Source organism: Brassica oleracea, chromosome C3 (assembly GCF_000695525.1).
Source record: "Brassica oleracea var. oleracea cultivar TO1000 chromosome C3, BOL, whole genome shotgun sequence".
NCBI classification, from domain to species: Eukaryota; Viridiplantae; Streptophyta; class Magnoliopsida; order Brassicales; family Brassicaceae; genus Brassica; species Brassica oleracea.
Window position 1 is genome coordinate 52,853,079 of NC_027750.1, and position 17,694 is coordinate 52,870,772.

Genomic DNA, 17,694 nt, shown 5'->3' on the forward strand with positions numbered 1-17,694 from the left:
TTTTTTTTTTTTTGGCCATAGCATTCGGCTAGAGTAGCAAATGAAACCAACTTTTGATTTGGAAATATATTTACATTTTATCAAATTTTTTTTATTATATGCTACACAATGTTTTTTTTTTTTTTTTTTTGGTAATCCAGGGTTCCCCGCTTCGCGGATCATTCCCTGGGCCCGGTCAGACAGCGGACCGGCTTCACCCGGGAGGGTATGTTCTGAGCCCGAAGGCCCAGTACCCGCTTCGTGACATGGATGAGCAGTTCGCCTCCGGTTGGCGTCGAACCCGGAAGCATGACAATTAGCCCCCAAGGCTCTAACCAGTAGAGTTGACTCATCCCGTCGGTCATAATTACTAGGTCGATAAAACACATGAGATGTAGTCTATATACTGTTTACCAGTTAACAAAAAGAATATCATTTACCTTTCATTATATTTTGTTTTTTATGAACCTTTTTTGAATGAAAATTATCAAACTGATTAAGTTCATTATGGCGAGTGTCGAGATTCGAAAGACGTAAATAAAAGATCGATTTTCACAAATGTACTTATAGACTTTTCAGATATCAGGTAAACAAATATAATTAGTATCTTAATTTTTCTTTTTGGCATGTAGTATTTCAAGTATATTATATTTTGTTAATTTTGTAAAAATCAAAACATTTTTCTTTTAACATCTCTAAAAGCAAAATCATTGCAACAGGAACTTCACTCAAAAATCATAATCATTGCAATGATTTTCTTACTTAGATGAAATAGTGTTGTTATGTACAATGCCAACTCTATACATCATTTTTACTTTATGGCTCCACCATATATTTGTTTTTATTCTATTTTTCAGTATTGCTCAATACAAATAAAGTGAAGTTTTTCTGAGTTTATTAATTCTATGGAAATAAAAAATATTCATTACGCAAATACAAAAAAAACCAGATCGATTCCAGATATATGTATAAAAATCAGTATTTTTAAAAGAGTTCTATACAACCACTTAAACGATTCTAAATACTAAGACACCAGTTGATCAAAAAAAAAAAAAAAACAAGATACCTTAAACCATTGTAATAATCTTCTAAACCATACAAAAATAACTTATTCCGGTCTAAAATAAATGACGTTTTGAAGAGTTTTAATGTTTCAATAATGAAAATTATGTCCATTGATGTTTTATAGTTTTTGATGATTTGTCTAATTAGTTTTACTTTACATTTTGAATGCTACTTTTTAGATAAAGTAAAAATATATGTTTTAATTTTTGTTGATTCAACCAAAATATTAACTATTTTGAAAAATAAAAAGTATAATAATAAAATAATAAATAATTATTCATAAAAAACTAATATATTACTTTTTAAATTTCATGAAAATATTTTTATTTATTTTATTATGTATAAATATACTGTTTAATATAGTGTATTATAAAATTAGTATATTACTAGTAATCTACGTAGTCTATTAAATATTTTAGGCGTTAGTCATTTAATGCCTATGCACTTTCTTGACAACGGATAAAAAATACAAAAAAAAAATCCCTCTTTGTTCAATCATTATCTAAAAATTCCCAAAAACTCTAATAAAGATAAAGCAGCTACAAAACATCCATTTGTCTCTCATCTTCTTCTCGAGAGGAGAGAGGATTAGCGAGACAAAGCTGGTCTTGTCTTACTTCAACCTCATTCATTTATATAATCTGTAGAAATATATATATACATAAACAGATAGAGAGGACTTGGCATTGGCCATGGAGTACGAGAGGATTGAGAAGGTGCAGCAGGTAATTAACTCTTCTCTCTCTCTCTCTCTCAAGTACAACATCCATTACCTTAACAGTGAGTTTCCTCTGTTGAAGAATTTTTGGGAGGAAGATATGAACTTTTTCTTTCTAAATCTATGTTCACTGTTAATTTTCATCCTTTTCCTCCTCCCTTCAATCAAACAGTTTTGCTTTATCTGAAAAAGGTTTATTTGTTCGTCCTTTAAACTATTGACGCCATGAAAAATGCAACACAAGTTTCGGTTTATATCTTGCAGAAGAGCATACTCTCGCCGACTAAGCTGAGAATGAAGCTAATGGGTCCGCACAATAACAAAAAGAGAGAAGGATCTAACAATAACTCTTCAAGAACATCTCCTGTTCGTCTTGAAGTTTCGGACGGCACTGAATTCTCCAAGAACAGCTTGCTTGCTTCTAAATCTGATTCATACGAAGATGATAATGGTTTTGTCTCTCGTCTTTAGTCTCTCAATTTGTCTTAGAATCGCTAACTTCTCTGTTTTTGCTCTGTTCTTTGCTAAAGTCTCTGTCTACTCTTTGCTCTGCCCTTGGCTAAAGTCTCTGTTTTTGCTCTGTTCTTGACTAAAGTCTCTGTATTTGCTCTGTTCTTGGCTAAAGTCTCTGTATTTGCTCTGTTCTTGGCTAAAGTCTCTGTATTTGCTCTGTTCTTGGCTAAAGTCTCTGTATTTGCTCTGTTCTTGGCTAAAGTCTCTGTATTTGCTCTGTTCTCGGCTGAAGTCTCTGTCTTCCTCTGTTCTGGGCTAAAGTCTCTGTCTTTGCTCTGTTCTTTGCTAAAGTCTCTGTCTTTGCTCTGTTCTCGGTCAAAGTCTCTGTCTTTGCTCTGTTCTTAGCTAAAGCTTTTCTCTTTTTGCTCTGTTCTTGATTTATCTCTCTGCTCCATGTTACAATTGAAGCCTTTAATTCAATTTAACTTGGCTAGAGTTTGTCTTTGCTCTGCTCTTGGCTAAAGTTTGTCTCTTTTGCTCTGTTCTTGTTAGTGGCGGCTTCAAAAACGGACAAAGGAGTAGCTAAACTGTCGGTTTTGGACCTAAGCGATACTCAAGCCTCGAGACATCGGTCTGAAGGTCTTACGAGAGAAACCAATCAACCGAAACCTCAGCAACTGAAAAAGGCTGACTTGAGTATGGCTCTGAGACCACAAGAAGATGAAAATGTTGATTATGACAGTAACGCCAGCTCATCAAGCTTCGAGTTTCACGGTGGTGTTCGTGGAGAGCGTTCGAATCAGAATCATGTCTCAAGAGCATACCCTTCGAGACAGATGCCATCCAAGTGGAATGATGCTGAGAAGTGGATAATGAGCAGACAGAACATGGTGATGAGGAAGAACGGTCAAGGGAACCGATTGCCTGCTAGAGTTGTGACCGATAATACAGTTTACGAGCATAACAAATCTAGGATGCAAACTGATGGGTTCGAGAAGTTCCCTAGGTATGTTCCCACGGTGCCACATCCAATTCCAACTCAAGGTTATGGAGGAAACTTGTTGATCGAACAATCAACACAAAGCAATGGTCTTGTGGACACAACAAAGGATTCATCACGTGACGAAACACCAGGTAAAAATGGTGATTAATTGTTTTTTTTTTTGAAAAATGCCCTCACATATCATTAAATCATATTTTATGACAATTGTATCATATAAGCTGATTTAGAAAAATAGCATCTATTAAAAATAAAAAAAATAGCAAATATATATTTTCTATTTGAGTTTAAGGTTTTGTGATTAGGGTTTATAGTTTTGTATTTATGGGTGGAGGTGAGACTAGAGTTTAGGAGTTAGAGTAATTTAGCATTCAAATGACCGAGTGTTATTTTTAGCAAATTTTATCAATGGATGCTATTTTTAGGATAAACCTTTAAATGTACTAGTTTGAAGAGTTGCCCTTGTTTTTTAGTAGAGTTTTGAATATTGAATCAGCTTGATTTTTTTTTGTGTGAAGCTGGTCCTGTGATACGCTCTGTATGTATGAGAGATATGGGAACTGATATGACACCAATACCGAGTCAAGAACCGTCAAGATCTGTAACACCATTTGGTGCAACAACTCCTCTTCGCAGCCCGACTTCGTCTCTGCCTTCTACTCCTAGAGGAGGCCAACAAGCAGAGTCACAAGACCTGTCAGCAAACACAAAAAGAGAACTATCTGAGGAGGAAATGAAAGCGAAGACGAGAAGAGAGATAGTAACCCTCGGGGTTCGGTTAGGGAAGATGAACATCGCGGCTTGGGCAAGTAAAGAAGAAGAGGAGAACAATAAAAACAATGTAGACGCAGAGGAGACACAGAGGATTGAGTTTGATAAACGAGCGATTGCTTGGGAAGAAGCAGAAAAATCAAAACATAATGCAAGGTTTGTGTTCTTTAACCAAATAGTACTAAACTTGTCAGTGAAGAAACATAAAGCAGAATACCTAAAAAAACTTGTTTTCATTTCTTTTTTAACACTCAAAATTTTCTTTAGGTATAAGCGTGAGGAGATCAGAATCCAAGCTTGGGAAAGCCAGGAGAAAGCCAAACTCGAAGCAGAAATGCAACGTATTGAGGTATGTACGTGAGGCGTTTTTTGGATACTTTTGCTTGATCACTTACATAAAAGTCACTGATAAAGCATTGTTGGTAGGCTAAAGTTGAGCAGATGAAGGCTGAAGCTGAAGCAAAGATAGTGAATAAAATAGCAATGGCTAAGCAAAGGTCTGAAGAGAAACGGGCTTCCGCGGAAGCTAGAAAAGCCCGTGATGCCGAGAAGGCAGTGGCTGAAGCCGAATTTATCAGGGAAACTGGTCAAATACCGGCGTCAGGATACAAGATATGTTGTGGTTGGTTCTCATGAGGCATTGGAATGACTTTTTGTCTTTTGAGTTAATCAGGATTTGCTTCTCAAATCCCTTTGTGTAATATATTAATCGAATGCATCTTTTTTTTTTGGAATGCATCTTTTGTTGCTTGGGTTCAAAAGAGAATGGCAAAGATTGTGTCTTACGTTGGGGCTTGCTATTGCCTAAGGCCCTAAAGGAACAATTTAAACCTGAACCGATAAAAACAGAAACCACTTGTAGGCCGTATAAACCACTGGGAGTAAAAGCTTGGCGTTATGGTTACATGTTCACATAATGTTTACTTGCTCACCAAATAACTGTCACTAGTGGCCCTTTACACTGATATATTTGGGCTTTGAGCTATGGGTCCAATGGTTAGAAAGTTCATGAGTACTTTTGGTCCAGTTAGCTAATGATCAATCATCATATTTGGGGCTTGAGTGTGTTTTCTTTGATGAATGGTAAATATCAAATAACTAAATGAAAATTAGGAGTTAAAACTTGTGATTACAACTTGGTTACCCTAAAGCATCAGATAAATGTAAAAGATTGGTAAACTTAGATCAGTTTATTTCTTACATCTAATTATTCTTGATACCCAGATTAGTTAAAACTTCGTTACACTTTCCAATCTCTGGTACACAGCTTACGGAGAGAACGAAATGCTCGACGCCAAAGAGAGAAGCCAAGGGATGTGAAGGTTCTGATCAAATGTGTGGACAAAACTATTGGCCTGAAACTGTTACCCGTCAAAGGAAAGGCGATTGAAATCTTGGGGAGGGGTTTGTTACCATGTCCTAACTCTATATTATCCGATTAGTACGATATTGTTCATTTTGGGCCTAAAAGGCTGGCCCGCGTGTATTTATTTTTGGGCTCATTCCCAAAAGGTCTCGTACTATTAGAATTGGATAGCTCTTTATATATTAGATTTTTTCTTTGTCTAATTTCCAATGTGCGACTTAACTTGTTATTTCATATTCTCCCCCCAAGCTAAGGACCACATTTATCTCATATGTTTCCTTCGGCGAATTATCTTCGGTACCACCGTGTACCAGTAATCGCAGGGCTTCCTTTGAGGATGTTTCTCCCACTGCATCACAGGTTTCATGATTTTCTGACTAATCTATGCCAAACTTAAGGATCTCATTTTTATTTAAAGGGTATTTTGGTCTTCTTGCAGATCTTCGTCAACCTGGCTCTGATACAAATTGTTGGGATTGTGAAATCCCATGTCCAAATCTATATTATCCGATTAGTACGATATTGTCCACTTTGGACCTAAGAGGCTGGCCCGCATGGATTTATTTTTGGACTCGTACTATTAGAGTTGGATATCTCTTTATATATTAAACTTTTTTTTGTTTAATTTCCAATGTGAGACTTAACTTGTTATCTCACATGTGGATCAAGAACGCAAGATTCCTCTCATATTTGAAGTTCAAAAGAATTGAATTATTTGTTTAATTTATTGATTATGTTCTCTAATCAACAATAAAAGCATTTGATGTAAAAAAAAGTTTGATTGAATAATATTTTACATTCATTCGAAAATAATAATATTAACTAATTAGTAGGTCCATGGCATAAAAAACAACGAAGGTTGATTGGTTCTTTCCTTTATATAAGTCCTTTTTTTACTTTGCCTCAGAAAAGTATTTCGACGACCATCATTAATATCTCATTTGACGTTTTCTGTTCGTCGTTTCAAATGAAGATAAATGAGAAAAACTAGTCGTACGGTAACAACTTACATATCCACTCAAAACCCTTATCTCTAAAAGCTTATTTTGGTTATATTCATTTGTAATATTGTATCATGAATCATGATACTTCAATTTGACTACGGTAGTACCGCTCTTTTATCAACTTTGATTTATCAATTTCTGAAATCTTCTTTATCTCATACATTTAACATAAAATCAAACCATGATCTAATTCTAGTTCACTTAGTCAACAAAATAAATAGAAGATATATACAATCAGGATTGGTCTTTGATAAAAAGACAAGTAAAATATTAACGTAAAATTCCCCGTTTTTTAAAGTAAAATTCCCGGTTTTAAGTAATTTTTTTAATATCATTACTTTTTAACTAAATTGTCTATATTTCACAAAAGTTCAGAGTAATCATGTATATAACTAAAGTTCAAAAAAATCATGTATACAACTAAGGGAATTTGCATCCAGTAGCACAAAAAAAATTATAATTTACCGACTATTTGCCCTAATTTCCACCAATACGTGTTGTATAATGTGTAATAATGTAGTTTTGCCCTTTTAATCAACCGGGATAACCCGTAAAAAAAATTAAATATATATTAGATATTATTTATTTGAATAGATGGACGTAGCTATTTGTCTGTCACAAACTTTTCACTGTATTAAGTTTTTAACATATAATAACTGAGGAAGCTTAACAATTTTTTTCTCCTTCTTCAGCGATTACGAAGCTTTCAAGTACATCCGTCGACGGATTTTGGAAGAGCAGGCCAATTATGAGGACTCTTTCTAAGAAGAGAGTCAAAGAATTCGCCGATTCTGAAATCTAAAGTTGCGACGACAGTATTGCGGCTCTGTGCATCCATTTTATGTTGCATGTGAGATTAGATATGGCGAATACGAAAAAAAATTGAGGAAAGAGACTTGAATACATGATTGTAGAATTGCGTGTAACAAAGAAGAGGAAGGAGTTGAACACAAGATGTATTTCTATACTATTTTATGAAATGGAATAGATTGTCTTCCTTTCAAATTCGACACTTCTCTTTTTGCCATGTTTATTAATATATAATGTACTATTTATCATGTTATATATTTCATTCGATGCTTGAAAAAGAAGATTCAATCTTGTTTGCAACTGTAGTTTACAAATTTTATGTATTGGTTGTTGTTCCATGTTTCATTGATATTAGTTTTGTATCAGTATGTATATGAGTTTTATTGGTGTGTATATGATTTGTAAAGAAAAATAATATAGTTAACATAAATGGAATAAAATTTATTATACCATCAAATAACATAAAATACAATGTGATGTCGAATGGAATAATAATCATAAGTTATATTTGGGTTTATAGTGTAATGATTAGAGTTTAGATTTACTAATTAGGGATTTAGGTGTAATATTTAGTGGTTGTGTGAGAGTTTACTATGTAAAGGTTAAAGGTTAGATTGAGCTCATATACTATTTCAACAGTTATATATATGTTATATTTGGGTTTATAGTTTACCGATTAGGGTTTAGATTTACTAATTAGGGGTTTGGGTGTAGTATTTAATGGTTGTGGGACGGTATACTATATAGGGGTTAGAGGGCAAGTTGAGATCCTATACTATTTCAATGATATGGAATAGAACACGCACAACCTTTCAAACTAAGAGAATATGCATTCCTGGTTGTTTCTGGAACAATTTAGTAATTAGGAATTTGTCTTCGGCTGTAGTATTTAAGCTGGTGTATAATGTTTAAAATTTATGGTCCATACTATAGATGATACATTAAAAAAAATATAGGCAAAACATTTAATTATATTTGGGTTTATATTTTACTAATTAGGGTTTAGCTTTAATAACTAGGGGTTTGAGTATACTATTTATCTGATATGTGAGAGTCTAATCTGTAGGAGTTAGATGTTAGGCTGGTGTCCTATACTATTTCGTCAAATTGGAATAATACACCTGTGAGCTTTCAAACCCAAGAATGTAAACCGTATGTAGTTATTATGAATATAACGTAGCTTACTTATATTTTTTCATATGTAAATATTAGCCATACTTCACTTTATCTACATCATCTATATATTTCTCCTCCACCTACTACTTATAAGAGATAAGGTTAAAACCGGATCAATAGAAGCATAACTGTTACTTCCCTAATTATGTCAAAATCAATTTCATACACTAAATTTTCTTTGCAAGCTTAGACATTTGGCAAATTGTCCATACAACTAATTGATACAGATTCTCTGAACTTCTTGTTGAAATAAATTTGATTTTTTTACATGTATCATTTAATTATTTATAATTTATCTACTATATGAAGTTAAGGTCTTCAACAGCAAACTTAAAAGAATTTTTTTGCATTCCTTTAGAGTTTGAAAAGTTTGTATTGAAGATCGAATTCCGGCTTAGGTTTCTTCCAAATTTATGTTGATTGATAAAATAAGTACAATCAGTTATGGATTGATGCATGTTTTAAATCAAATGAATTTCATATGTCACTTTCTGCTTCTAAAACTTAAAATAAAAATGAGAAAATTATTATATCATGAACTAACGTCATGAGAAAAAAATCAATAAGTTTGAAAGAATAGTTTTACGACATCTATCTAGAAAAGACATATGATTCCATGTGTAGTAGACAAAAGCTAAGTTATTACATCTTCATTTTAATCTATTCTTTACCTTGTAATGAATGGCTGCGACATCATATGAACAATTAAAAAAATATTAAAATAACAATTGATTTTCCAACAGGATGAAACAATTTTTTTTTTAAACAAGAAAACTAATTTTAATAGGTAAAAAAGAAAAAGAAAAAAAAGGTGAGAACTTTCAAAATGATGGGTCACCATGCACTGTTTAACTAGGGCTCATGAAAGTGCCCCAACTTGTGTCATCTATAAATGTTCCTATCACATGCACCCAACATTATTTTAAACAATTCCCAATTTTCTTACTTAGAATTCATAGTCCCACCACTAAAGATATATGTGAATCACATTCATACACCACAAATCAAACCATATACTTACAAATATCTCTTTATCAGATTTGTTATTTATTTGACTTGTGTTTTTTATTAACCGATCACTATATCTACTAATAATAGCAATCCTAATTAATTATAAGATATATGTTTTTTCATTATAGTTTTATTCATGGCTGTCTATTGTACATTTTTGTTCGTAATAGTTTTTGGTACCTTTTAGTTTATAACTGCTATTATTTTTAAAAGTGTATTTCAATTAATTCTAAAGAATATGTCTTTTCATTATAGTTTTATTCATGACTGACTGTTCATTGTATCTTTTTGTTCATAACAGTTTTTAATGTCTTTTAGTTTATAACTACTTTCATTTTTTAAAGTTTTTTTTCACAACAATATTTCTTTTTAATCATGTTTTTTTTTTCAATTCTATTAATTTTGTTTTTGTGTGTTTACTTGCGTCACCTAAAACATTACACAAACACAATGTTGATGTGTATAATTGTATTTGTCATACGTAAGTACGACTTAACTTTTCCACAAGTATTATATCAAACATAAAAAGGGTAGAATTGTGTATAATTGTGTATTATACCTTTTCGCTTATAATTATTTTTGTTAATTAAATCTGTATTTTCTTTGTTTTTATATATATATAATGTTTTTAGAGATTTAAGTGAACTGATGCAACCATTTAAATGAATGGTTGCAATTGTTTGGATGAATATTTGCAACTGTTTAAATGAACCATTATAATCCTTAATGGTTAACCATTGCAAGTTTTGGTGTTCAACCATTGCAACATTTGGTGATCAACCATTGCAATCTTTGGTTGTTAACCATTGCAATATTTGGTCTATATATATATATATATTATAGGTTTTAGCAATGAAAAAATACAACAAAAAGAAACATCAAAACAAAGAAAGAAATAGATAAAGAAATGAAGAGAGATTCACTACTCCAAAGGAACATAAAAGATCTTTGTAGAATCACATGTAAACCTCGGAAATTTCTGTTTGTATCTCTTGTATCCTAGCCTAAAAGAAAAAGAAAATTTAGTTGTCTTATCTTACATTAGCAATTGCATGTGAATTTTAGAACTGAAAAGATAAAATAAAATAAAAACACACAAATGTTATTAGAGATTTTTTTTTCACCATGTATTTTTGGTGTTTAGGTATCTGGCAGGCTTTTTTTTAAAAAATCTTAAAATATATATTTCAAAATTTTGTCTTATAAATAAAAATTGTATTATACTGTTTTCAACAATTCAACATTACAAGAAAATGTTTTGAAGAGTTATATCACTTTCTCAAAAAAAAAAAATCGTTTGTATACTCTATTGATAATATCAAACCAAAATATAGAATTAAGAGATTGGATCTTTTTATCACAGTTTTATATCTTTTATTTACAATTAATTTTTAATAATTTAAAAATATTTTAATATTCGTCCTTTTATTTTTAACTATATTAATTATATAAATATTTTTAAATGTTGACTTCTATATACTATTATTTTTTGGTTCTAAACATTTTAATATATTATTGTTATTATAGTTTTCCTCCGCGACATCGCGGGGTTCCATTCCTAGTTCTCTTAATAGCCAATCAACACACAAACCCTAATAGTTTCTAAAAACACACACACACAAGCCCTAATCATAAATTCTTCTATGTTGCAAGATATTTATGGATATCACGTTCACGTTTCTATGTTGTAACCATTCTACAAATTTCGTTTCATATTCCTTATACTTTGGTGAAAACAAAACTTACATTGATCTTACGTTTGTTTTTTTGCTATTTTGTTTTCAATACCACATACTATTTTTTTTAGCAACTGAATTATATTAAAAATTTAGAGGACTTTATAGCATGAAGCCATGTCCACTTGGAAAATTTTGTTACAAAGACATGCTCATTGAAAATCCTAGAAATGAAAAATGCTTGAAAAAAAAACTAAAGAAAAATGTTTGCTAGAATTCCAAAAAGCTCTCTAGATCGTCAATTCGTGGTAATGGCTTGTACATGCCCTTTGCAGTCTAATCGAAGCTAGATGTGGTTGATGATAAAAGATACCACATGTCCAGAGGCGGGCTTGTACCAAGGCTCACGAAACATTCGTATGGGACCCCCACCTAATGGGACCCCACTCTTAATTTTTGCTTATGCAATGTTAGTATGTGTAATCTTATGTGCAACAGTGCAAGACAAATTAAAAATCAGAGTTTTGGTTTGTGGTGTACAGAATAAAATATTATGTGGGTCTGTAGCATTACCAAGTAAGTTATTTGATTTTCTCTATTTTTTTATTTATTTAAATGATTTATAATATTATAGTAAATTTTTTTTTAACTCACCAGAAGAAACTTACAAAACTGGTTCTTTAGCTTCTTCTTTGTAAACATAAGTTCATAAGAAAACCACATATTTTTTCTTTTGATTCTTAGGTAAAATCAATTTTTTTTTTCTGAATAGGGCCCCGGAAATCTCAGGCCCGGCTCTGCACATGTCCGAGAGCTGCTCGAATCGCTAATGCTTCCGCCATGAGAGGAGAAGCTACGTGTTCTTGGAAGAAACATCCTCTAGCTTATCCCCGATGATGATTGGTCAGTAAAAATCCAATACCATATACTATAAACGTTAGGGTATATCTTAATTGATGTACCAATAAAAGTGTATTACGAGTACGAACTACGGATCGATACGTGTCAAGAAAAAAGGTTACTGCTGACGCAAAACGAGATCTAGTTTTAGTGTAAAGCGCGCCCTGAATAGCGGGTCCGAATATTTCGGTGTTTCACACAAACCAATAAATGAACTGGGACACAAAAATCACTTTCTCATTTCTATGTGGACCAGTGACTTTCAGACAAAAGTCTTAATAGCTCCAAAAGACCAAAACCATCAAGTTGATTGGAGAAGTGGTGAGCAACGAAAATGACATAACAAAAGTTCAGTAAAAATATTCATATAAGTAAAAGAAAAAGACCAAAAGATTTTATAATTACAGTATTACGACAGATATAGTTTTTTTTTTTTCTGTTTCCACAAAGTCCAACACAAAGCTCTCTTCTCAAGTAATAAAGAGAGATAAAAAGCTAGTAATTAAACTAAGAGGATCAATACTTAATAACTTGAACACCAAGCAAAAGAGTTTTTTCTTTCTACTTGTCTAGTAGTTGAACGAACCCCCAACGGATGCAATACCGTTACCGAGACTCCTCGGGTCTGACCGGTTCCCCAAGTCATCACAGTTCCCATTGCTCGGGACCTTATCCACATTATTGGAAGATGGAGCAGAGTTGAGAAGCTCAAGGCCTCTTTTACCCATTTGCTGCACTTCTTGTGGTGAGAGTATCTTAATGCACCACACGCTGCTCACAAACTCCCTGTGCTCGATGAAGGTGTAAGCACAAAGTTAGATCAGTGGAACAATGCCATGTGAGACAAGTGAGGGAAGTAACTTACGGCCAAGGGTCATCGCCGAGGAGAAGAACATCGTTCTCTCGGTCAACAAATACAAGCTGCCAGCCTGATCTCACAGGATCTTCTAATTGGCCTTCGAGGCCAAACATGCGAGCAAGCTCGCTTCGCAGCTCGTTGTAGCTGCTGAACTTCGTTATATCCAACGATCGTCCAAAAGAACCTGACTTGTGCACCTGCAAGAACATTTGCATTAGGTCATCACTAGTTACGTGCGAAACAAGAAACACACTTTAATTTACCTTCACAAAGGTATTAGACTGTTGGTTCTCTGAGGGCTGTAGAAAACCTGGTTCCTCTATACAACTAGAAGGTGTCGTCATTGTACCAGAGAACTCGTTGTTGAAAGTTGATGATGTGAAGGGTAGAGTGGTGGAGTCGCCGCCTTCAATGCCAATGCTTCTAAGGTTTGACATTCCGTTTGGGATCAGAAGGGAAGATGAATCTATGTTGACTCCAAAAAGAAGATGGCTGTGAGGGTCTGAGGGGTTCTCTTCTTGACCACTGGGGAATGGAGGCAACGAGACAGCATTTGGAGAAACGTTACTTGTGTGGGACTGTCCTAACTGCTCCATTACTGATTGGTTGTTGTTAACAGCTGTAGAGTGCTGGAAGGATGAATCAATTGCAGGGCGCTTTGATGGCCAACCTGAAGAAGTCATTGCAGAGTTTGTTCTAGTGAGGTTGAGCAGTTGAGAAGACTCGTCTTGAGGGAAGTTACTGAGGAGAGTGTGGAGTTGAGTGATGGGATTGTTTCCTCCGTTGGTGTCTGAGAAGCTTTGTTGATGACAAAGAGGTGTCATTGACTGGAGTAGAGACGTGTTTGACTGAGACATAGCAGCACTGGAAGCAGACAGATTATGATTATCCACCACTTGCTGCTGAGAGAGTTGTTGCTGATGCTGCTGAGTGAGTTGCTGCTGCAGCATTTGCGGCTGCACTAAGGAAGGAGGTTGCACTGAGAAACCTGAAGGATTTTGGAACTGAAGAAGAGAAGCAGCAGCTTTAGCAGGATCAATGCCTCTCATGTCTTGAAGTGCAGCTGCAGCCATTGCTTGGTAAGCATCATTCTGCATACCAAGCAAGCCTGAAGCATCAAGCGGCCTCGGCTGCATCCACGGGTTTACTCCCATACCTTGAAAGTTCATAGGCTGAAGCCCTCGATCCCACATAAGCGGTGAACTCATACCCATACCCATACCCATATCATCTTCTTTAAGACCTACATAAACAAAAAAAGAGGAGACAAGATTAGAATATACATTTTAGTATTATCTATAAATGAATATAAACACATACATTCTACGTTTTGAAATGAGAACTTTCTCGAAAGTAAAATTAAGAAGTTTTTATATAAAAATATAAGTTATAAAGTGGTATATTTATTTTTATAAAAATGAGTCCCCCTGCGATATCGCACGCTTACTTACCTAGTATATATGTATAAAAAGATTAGACTATATATACAAATTTTCAAGGGATGAATCAAGTTCTGAAATTAACAATTACCATGAAAAGATGGGAGAACTGAAGGCCAGGGACGTTTAAGCCTGAGAGGAAAAGGAGAAGGATACATAGGGAATGTCGTTAAAGGCTCAATCTCCCACAAGGACACCCTCGGTTGCCTATCTCCTGCAGTGGACTCGTCCCATCCGACCTGCACCATGATCAAGATGATGATATATATGTATACAAGAAAGCAAAGATTTGGTTAGAGAAATGAACCTTAACGGACCGCCAATGAGAATTAGCCCACCGAGCAGGATCTAGATCACAAATGCCAGTTATTGTACCCATGTACCTGCCAAGAAATGAATAATCTTGAAGAGGAACGTTCAGGTGCTAATAGATAAGAACTCTGTTAAGTTACATACCGACGAACACTTGATTCTTCAGTTTCAAACAGCATCCTAAACCTCATGCCAACAGAGACACGAGTGTGATAAACCGCTTTCACGTACTTAGCCAAGGGTATTACAAACTCTGATGGACTCGCCCTTGGGTTATAGAAGATGGTGAAGCGACTGTTTGTGGAGGCTGCATGAGCTGCTGCAGCAAGAAGGCCTAAATGCATACTGTCACTTGATAAAACAGATGAAGGCATGACAGTTTGTGGCCGGTGTGCTCGTCTTATACCAAGAAGTAACTGATTCTTATCGTTCCTGATGTTAAAAACAAAAATGACATGAGCTCCACACCATTCACAACTATCGATATTTGAAGAAGTGGTTCTAACCAGATGAAAAGAACGGAGTCACCAGCGACAAGCCTTTTAGCACTCACAAATACGCTCCAACCAGTAGTAAGAAGGTGTCTTTTCGGTTGGCCTGAGAGGAGATAAACAAAAGCAGAGTCAGTAACTGTCTTTGTTTATTAGTTATAACTTATAACCACTGTTGAAAAAATCGGTAGGCGGATTAACAGATTATTGATTAATTTTTATATATATTACGTTTTACATTAATTATTTTAGTTTTATGGTTTAATTATAAAATTAATTTAATGAATCATAAAATTACATATGCAAAAAATAATAAAGTAGACAAATTTGTGGACTTTCACTAACAAAAATGCTTAATTTAACAGATTTAGACCAATTTAAATCGATTCAGACTAATTTAGATCGATTTAAACCAATTTTATCCAATTTATAACGGTTCAAACCGATTTGAGTTTCATAAATCAACCGAATTTAAGAAATAGTTTTGGTTATGACTGATTTGCCGCCTAGATCGATTTGAGTTGCATAAATCGGATTTAAGAAAATCACACCAATTTTTTTCAACATTGGTTATAAACTTATAATGAAGGAAACTGAACTTTAATTGGGTGAAATCTAACCTCGGAAAATATGTCTGAACTTCCATTCATTATCATGCAGATCTCTTGCCATCAACTCTTGAGCTGGAGGCTGCTGTGTGTAATCCTGAAGAACACACAAAAAAAAAGAATCATTAGCTAAGTTTCAAAGAAAAGAAACTTCAGAGTAAGTAGAAGATGAAAATTACCAAGGGAGGGAAAACTTTCTCAGCAGCTCGGCGAGGGACAGAGAAACCTCCATGAGTGCTGGTATCACTAGCCGTCAGAGTTTTACAGAAATAGTTTGTAGGTTGTCTACTCGGGACACCTAACTCCGCCGCAAGGTAAGGATATTTTTGCTCTTGCTGGCATTCAAACAAGAAAAACTGTTCATAACACCGACAAAATCCTCATAAAAAGTAAAAAGTATGGATTACATGTAAAAAGTCTCATACCCCATTCAACGGCTGTAAAGTCATCTGTGCATATACTTCATCAGTTTCAACATCTGCCTGAAATTTTAAGAAAAAAAAAGTCCCGAATCACATAACAGAATAAACACACTATTCTCATAAAAGAATATTTCTCACATGCATTGTGACATTGTGAAGCTGACAGATAAGCTGTGGTTGCAAGCTCGGATAGTTTGGTGTATGGGCATCCACTTCTTTATTGGTTGAAGCAGCGACCTGAAAGTACACAAAAATGTTCACAGATTCTTCAGTAATCTACTAATCTGTAACAAAAAGAATTCAAAGTAGCATAAGGGAAGAAGACAGACCTGTTCACTGTGACCTTGAGGGAAATAAACAACTCTGCTTCCAAGAGGAGGTAGTGAGACAAGAGGACCAGCACAAGCATGCCAGAGCTCAGAATTAAGAACTCTTTTCTCTCCTGTAACTTTAACACACACAAGTTATATTTAAAATCTCCCACAAAAAAAAAAAAAACAAAGTTTCTACATTTGCAAGTATCAAGCAATAGAGAGAGATAGAGTAATAATACCTTCATGAGGATGAGGATTAAACCCAGCTGAAGACAATCTCATCTTCTTATTTTTTTTATATGTAACTTAAAAAAGCAAACAAAAATTTCAAAGTTTGTTTCTTCAAAGATCCAAGATGCCAAAATGTAATTATGACTTGGGAGTAACACCAAAAAAAGTATTAACTTTCTTTAACTGTTTCCCTCCACCTCCCACTCATTCACCTACCAAATCTTTTCTCAAATCTAACAGGAAAAAAAGAAACAGAGTAGTTCTTCTGACAGAACAGAACACACATCAACCACGTCTTGATTTGATTTTCAGCCAAATAAGCTCGCAATCTTAGTCTCGCCGACCTCAAAGCTGCTTCTCCGAATCTTCAACTCCTTCATTACTTGTAATTTATCCAGTAATCCCGCTGATAACTCTCATTAAAATAGTGTATATAAAAAAAACCCACCACCGCCAAAAGCTCAGAAGTCAAGAAAGAAACACAGATCTCGAGCTGTAACTAAAACTACAGGAGAAGGTGTCGTTTCAGCCTGGTACAAATAGATCTTCTTTAAGCTGTGCTTTTGGTTTCGTTAGAAGCTTATGACCGGGAACTGAAAAAGAAAGTGATGGGCATGCAACTGCTCAACTGTTACACAACATGTGTACAGAAGGAATAATAATCAGACAAAGAAAGAAAGAAAGAGACTGTTTTTTTTTTTTTTAATTTTGTTTAGGAAGGTTTCTCCGGTAAAGAAAAGTGGCGGCGACGTGGCGGAGCTAGCTTCTGCTATTATTATTATATTCTCTGCTCGAAAGTTTACTAACTTCTCTCCTCTCGCTCTCTTATTTGAATGAGAAGGAAGATAGAACCACAATGGCTGTTTTGACCCGTACCCGAACAGAGCGGGTCTTTTATGTTCTTGCTTAACATTTTTAAAGCAACTTGTTCTTCCCCCAAAGAACACGAATATTACTACTTTACCCCTTACTTCTGATTTTATTACAGTTGGGGGCTCGTGTCTTTTTTTCTTATGTATTGCTCCTCCCGACTTCGAAACTTCGTTACGCCGTCCATGTACCTAAACTATACTATAGTATTTTTTTTTT

The 17,694-nt window shown here is 34.4% G+C and overlaps 2 protein-coding genes across 4 annotated transcripts; one reads left to right on the forward strand and one right to left on the reverse strand.

The window, feature by feature from the left end:
• The first annotated feature begins 1,607 nt into the window (after positions 1-1,607).
• Positions 1,608-4,834, forward strand: LOC106329044. Its single transcript, XM_013767613.1, has 6 exons — positions 1,608-1,769; positions 2,027-2,213; positions 2,768-3,349; positions 3,734-4,142; positions 4,254-4,335; positions 4,413-4,834. Exons 1-6 carry the CDS (start codon positions 1,737-1,739, stop codon positions 4,620-4,622), a joined length of 1,503 nt encoding a protein of 500 aa, XP_013623067.1. The 5' UTR covers positions 1,608-1,736; the 3' UTR covers positions 4,623-4,834.
• A 7,464-nt stretch (positions 4,835-12,298) lies between these two features.
• LOC106335498 (auxin response factor 6-like) lies at positions 12,299-17,481 on the reverse strand. 3 transcript variants are annotated; one of them, XM_013774029.1, is made up of 13 exons: positions 16,614-17,481; positions 16,390-16,502; positions 16,199-16,297; positions 16,064-16,120; positions 15,818-15,973; positions 15,651-15,735; positions 15,046-15,136; positions 14,684-14,971; positions 14,535-14,610; positions 14,319-14,466; positions 13,052-14,031; positions 12,795-12,985; positions 12,299-12,715 (listed from the first exon to the last, which is right to left on the reverse strand). In XM_013774029.1, exons 1-13 carry the CDS (start codon positions 16,654-16,656, stop codon positions 12,499-12,501), a joined length of 2,544 nt encoding a protein of 847 aa, XP_013629483.1. In that variant the 5' UTR covers positions 16,657-17,481; the 3' UTR covers positions 12,299-12,498. The 3 variants fall into 3 exon arrangements, with proteins under 3 accessions (XP_013629483.1, XP_013629484.1, XP_013629482.1); XM_013774030.1 differs by having other exon boundaries at positions 13,052-14,022; positions 16,390-16,508; XM_013774028.1 differs by having other exon boundaries at positions 16,390-16,508.
• Positions 17,482-17,694: the final 213 nt, after the last annotated feature.

Bases quoted from the DNA above. Each gene is read 5' to 3' on its own strand.
- LOC106329044 (XM_013767613.1), top strand. From the start codon at position 1,737: ATGGAGTACGAGAGGATTGAGAAGGTGCAGCAG. The intron at 2,214-2,767 runs GTTTTGTCTCTC...TGTTCTTGTTAG, and splicing joins TTCATACGAAGATGATAATG to TGGCGGCTTCAAAAACGGAC. The intron at 4,336-4,412 runs GTATGTACGTGA...CATTGTTGGTAG, and splicing joins CAGAAATGCAACGTATTGAG to GCTAAAGTTGAGCAGATGAA.
- LOC106335498 (XM_013774028.1), bottom strand. From the start codon at position 16,656: ATGAGATTGTCTTCAGCTGGGTTTAATCCTCATCCTCATGAAG. The intron at 14,032-14,318 runs GTAATTGTTAAT...TTGTTTATGTAG, and splicing joins AGTTCTCCCATCTTTTCATG to GTCTTAAAGAAGATGATATG. The intron at 12,986-13,051 runs GTAAATTAAAGT...ATGTTCTTGCAG, and splicing joins AGTCTAATACCTTTGTGAAG to GTGCACAAGTCAGGTTCTTT.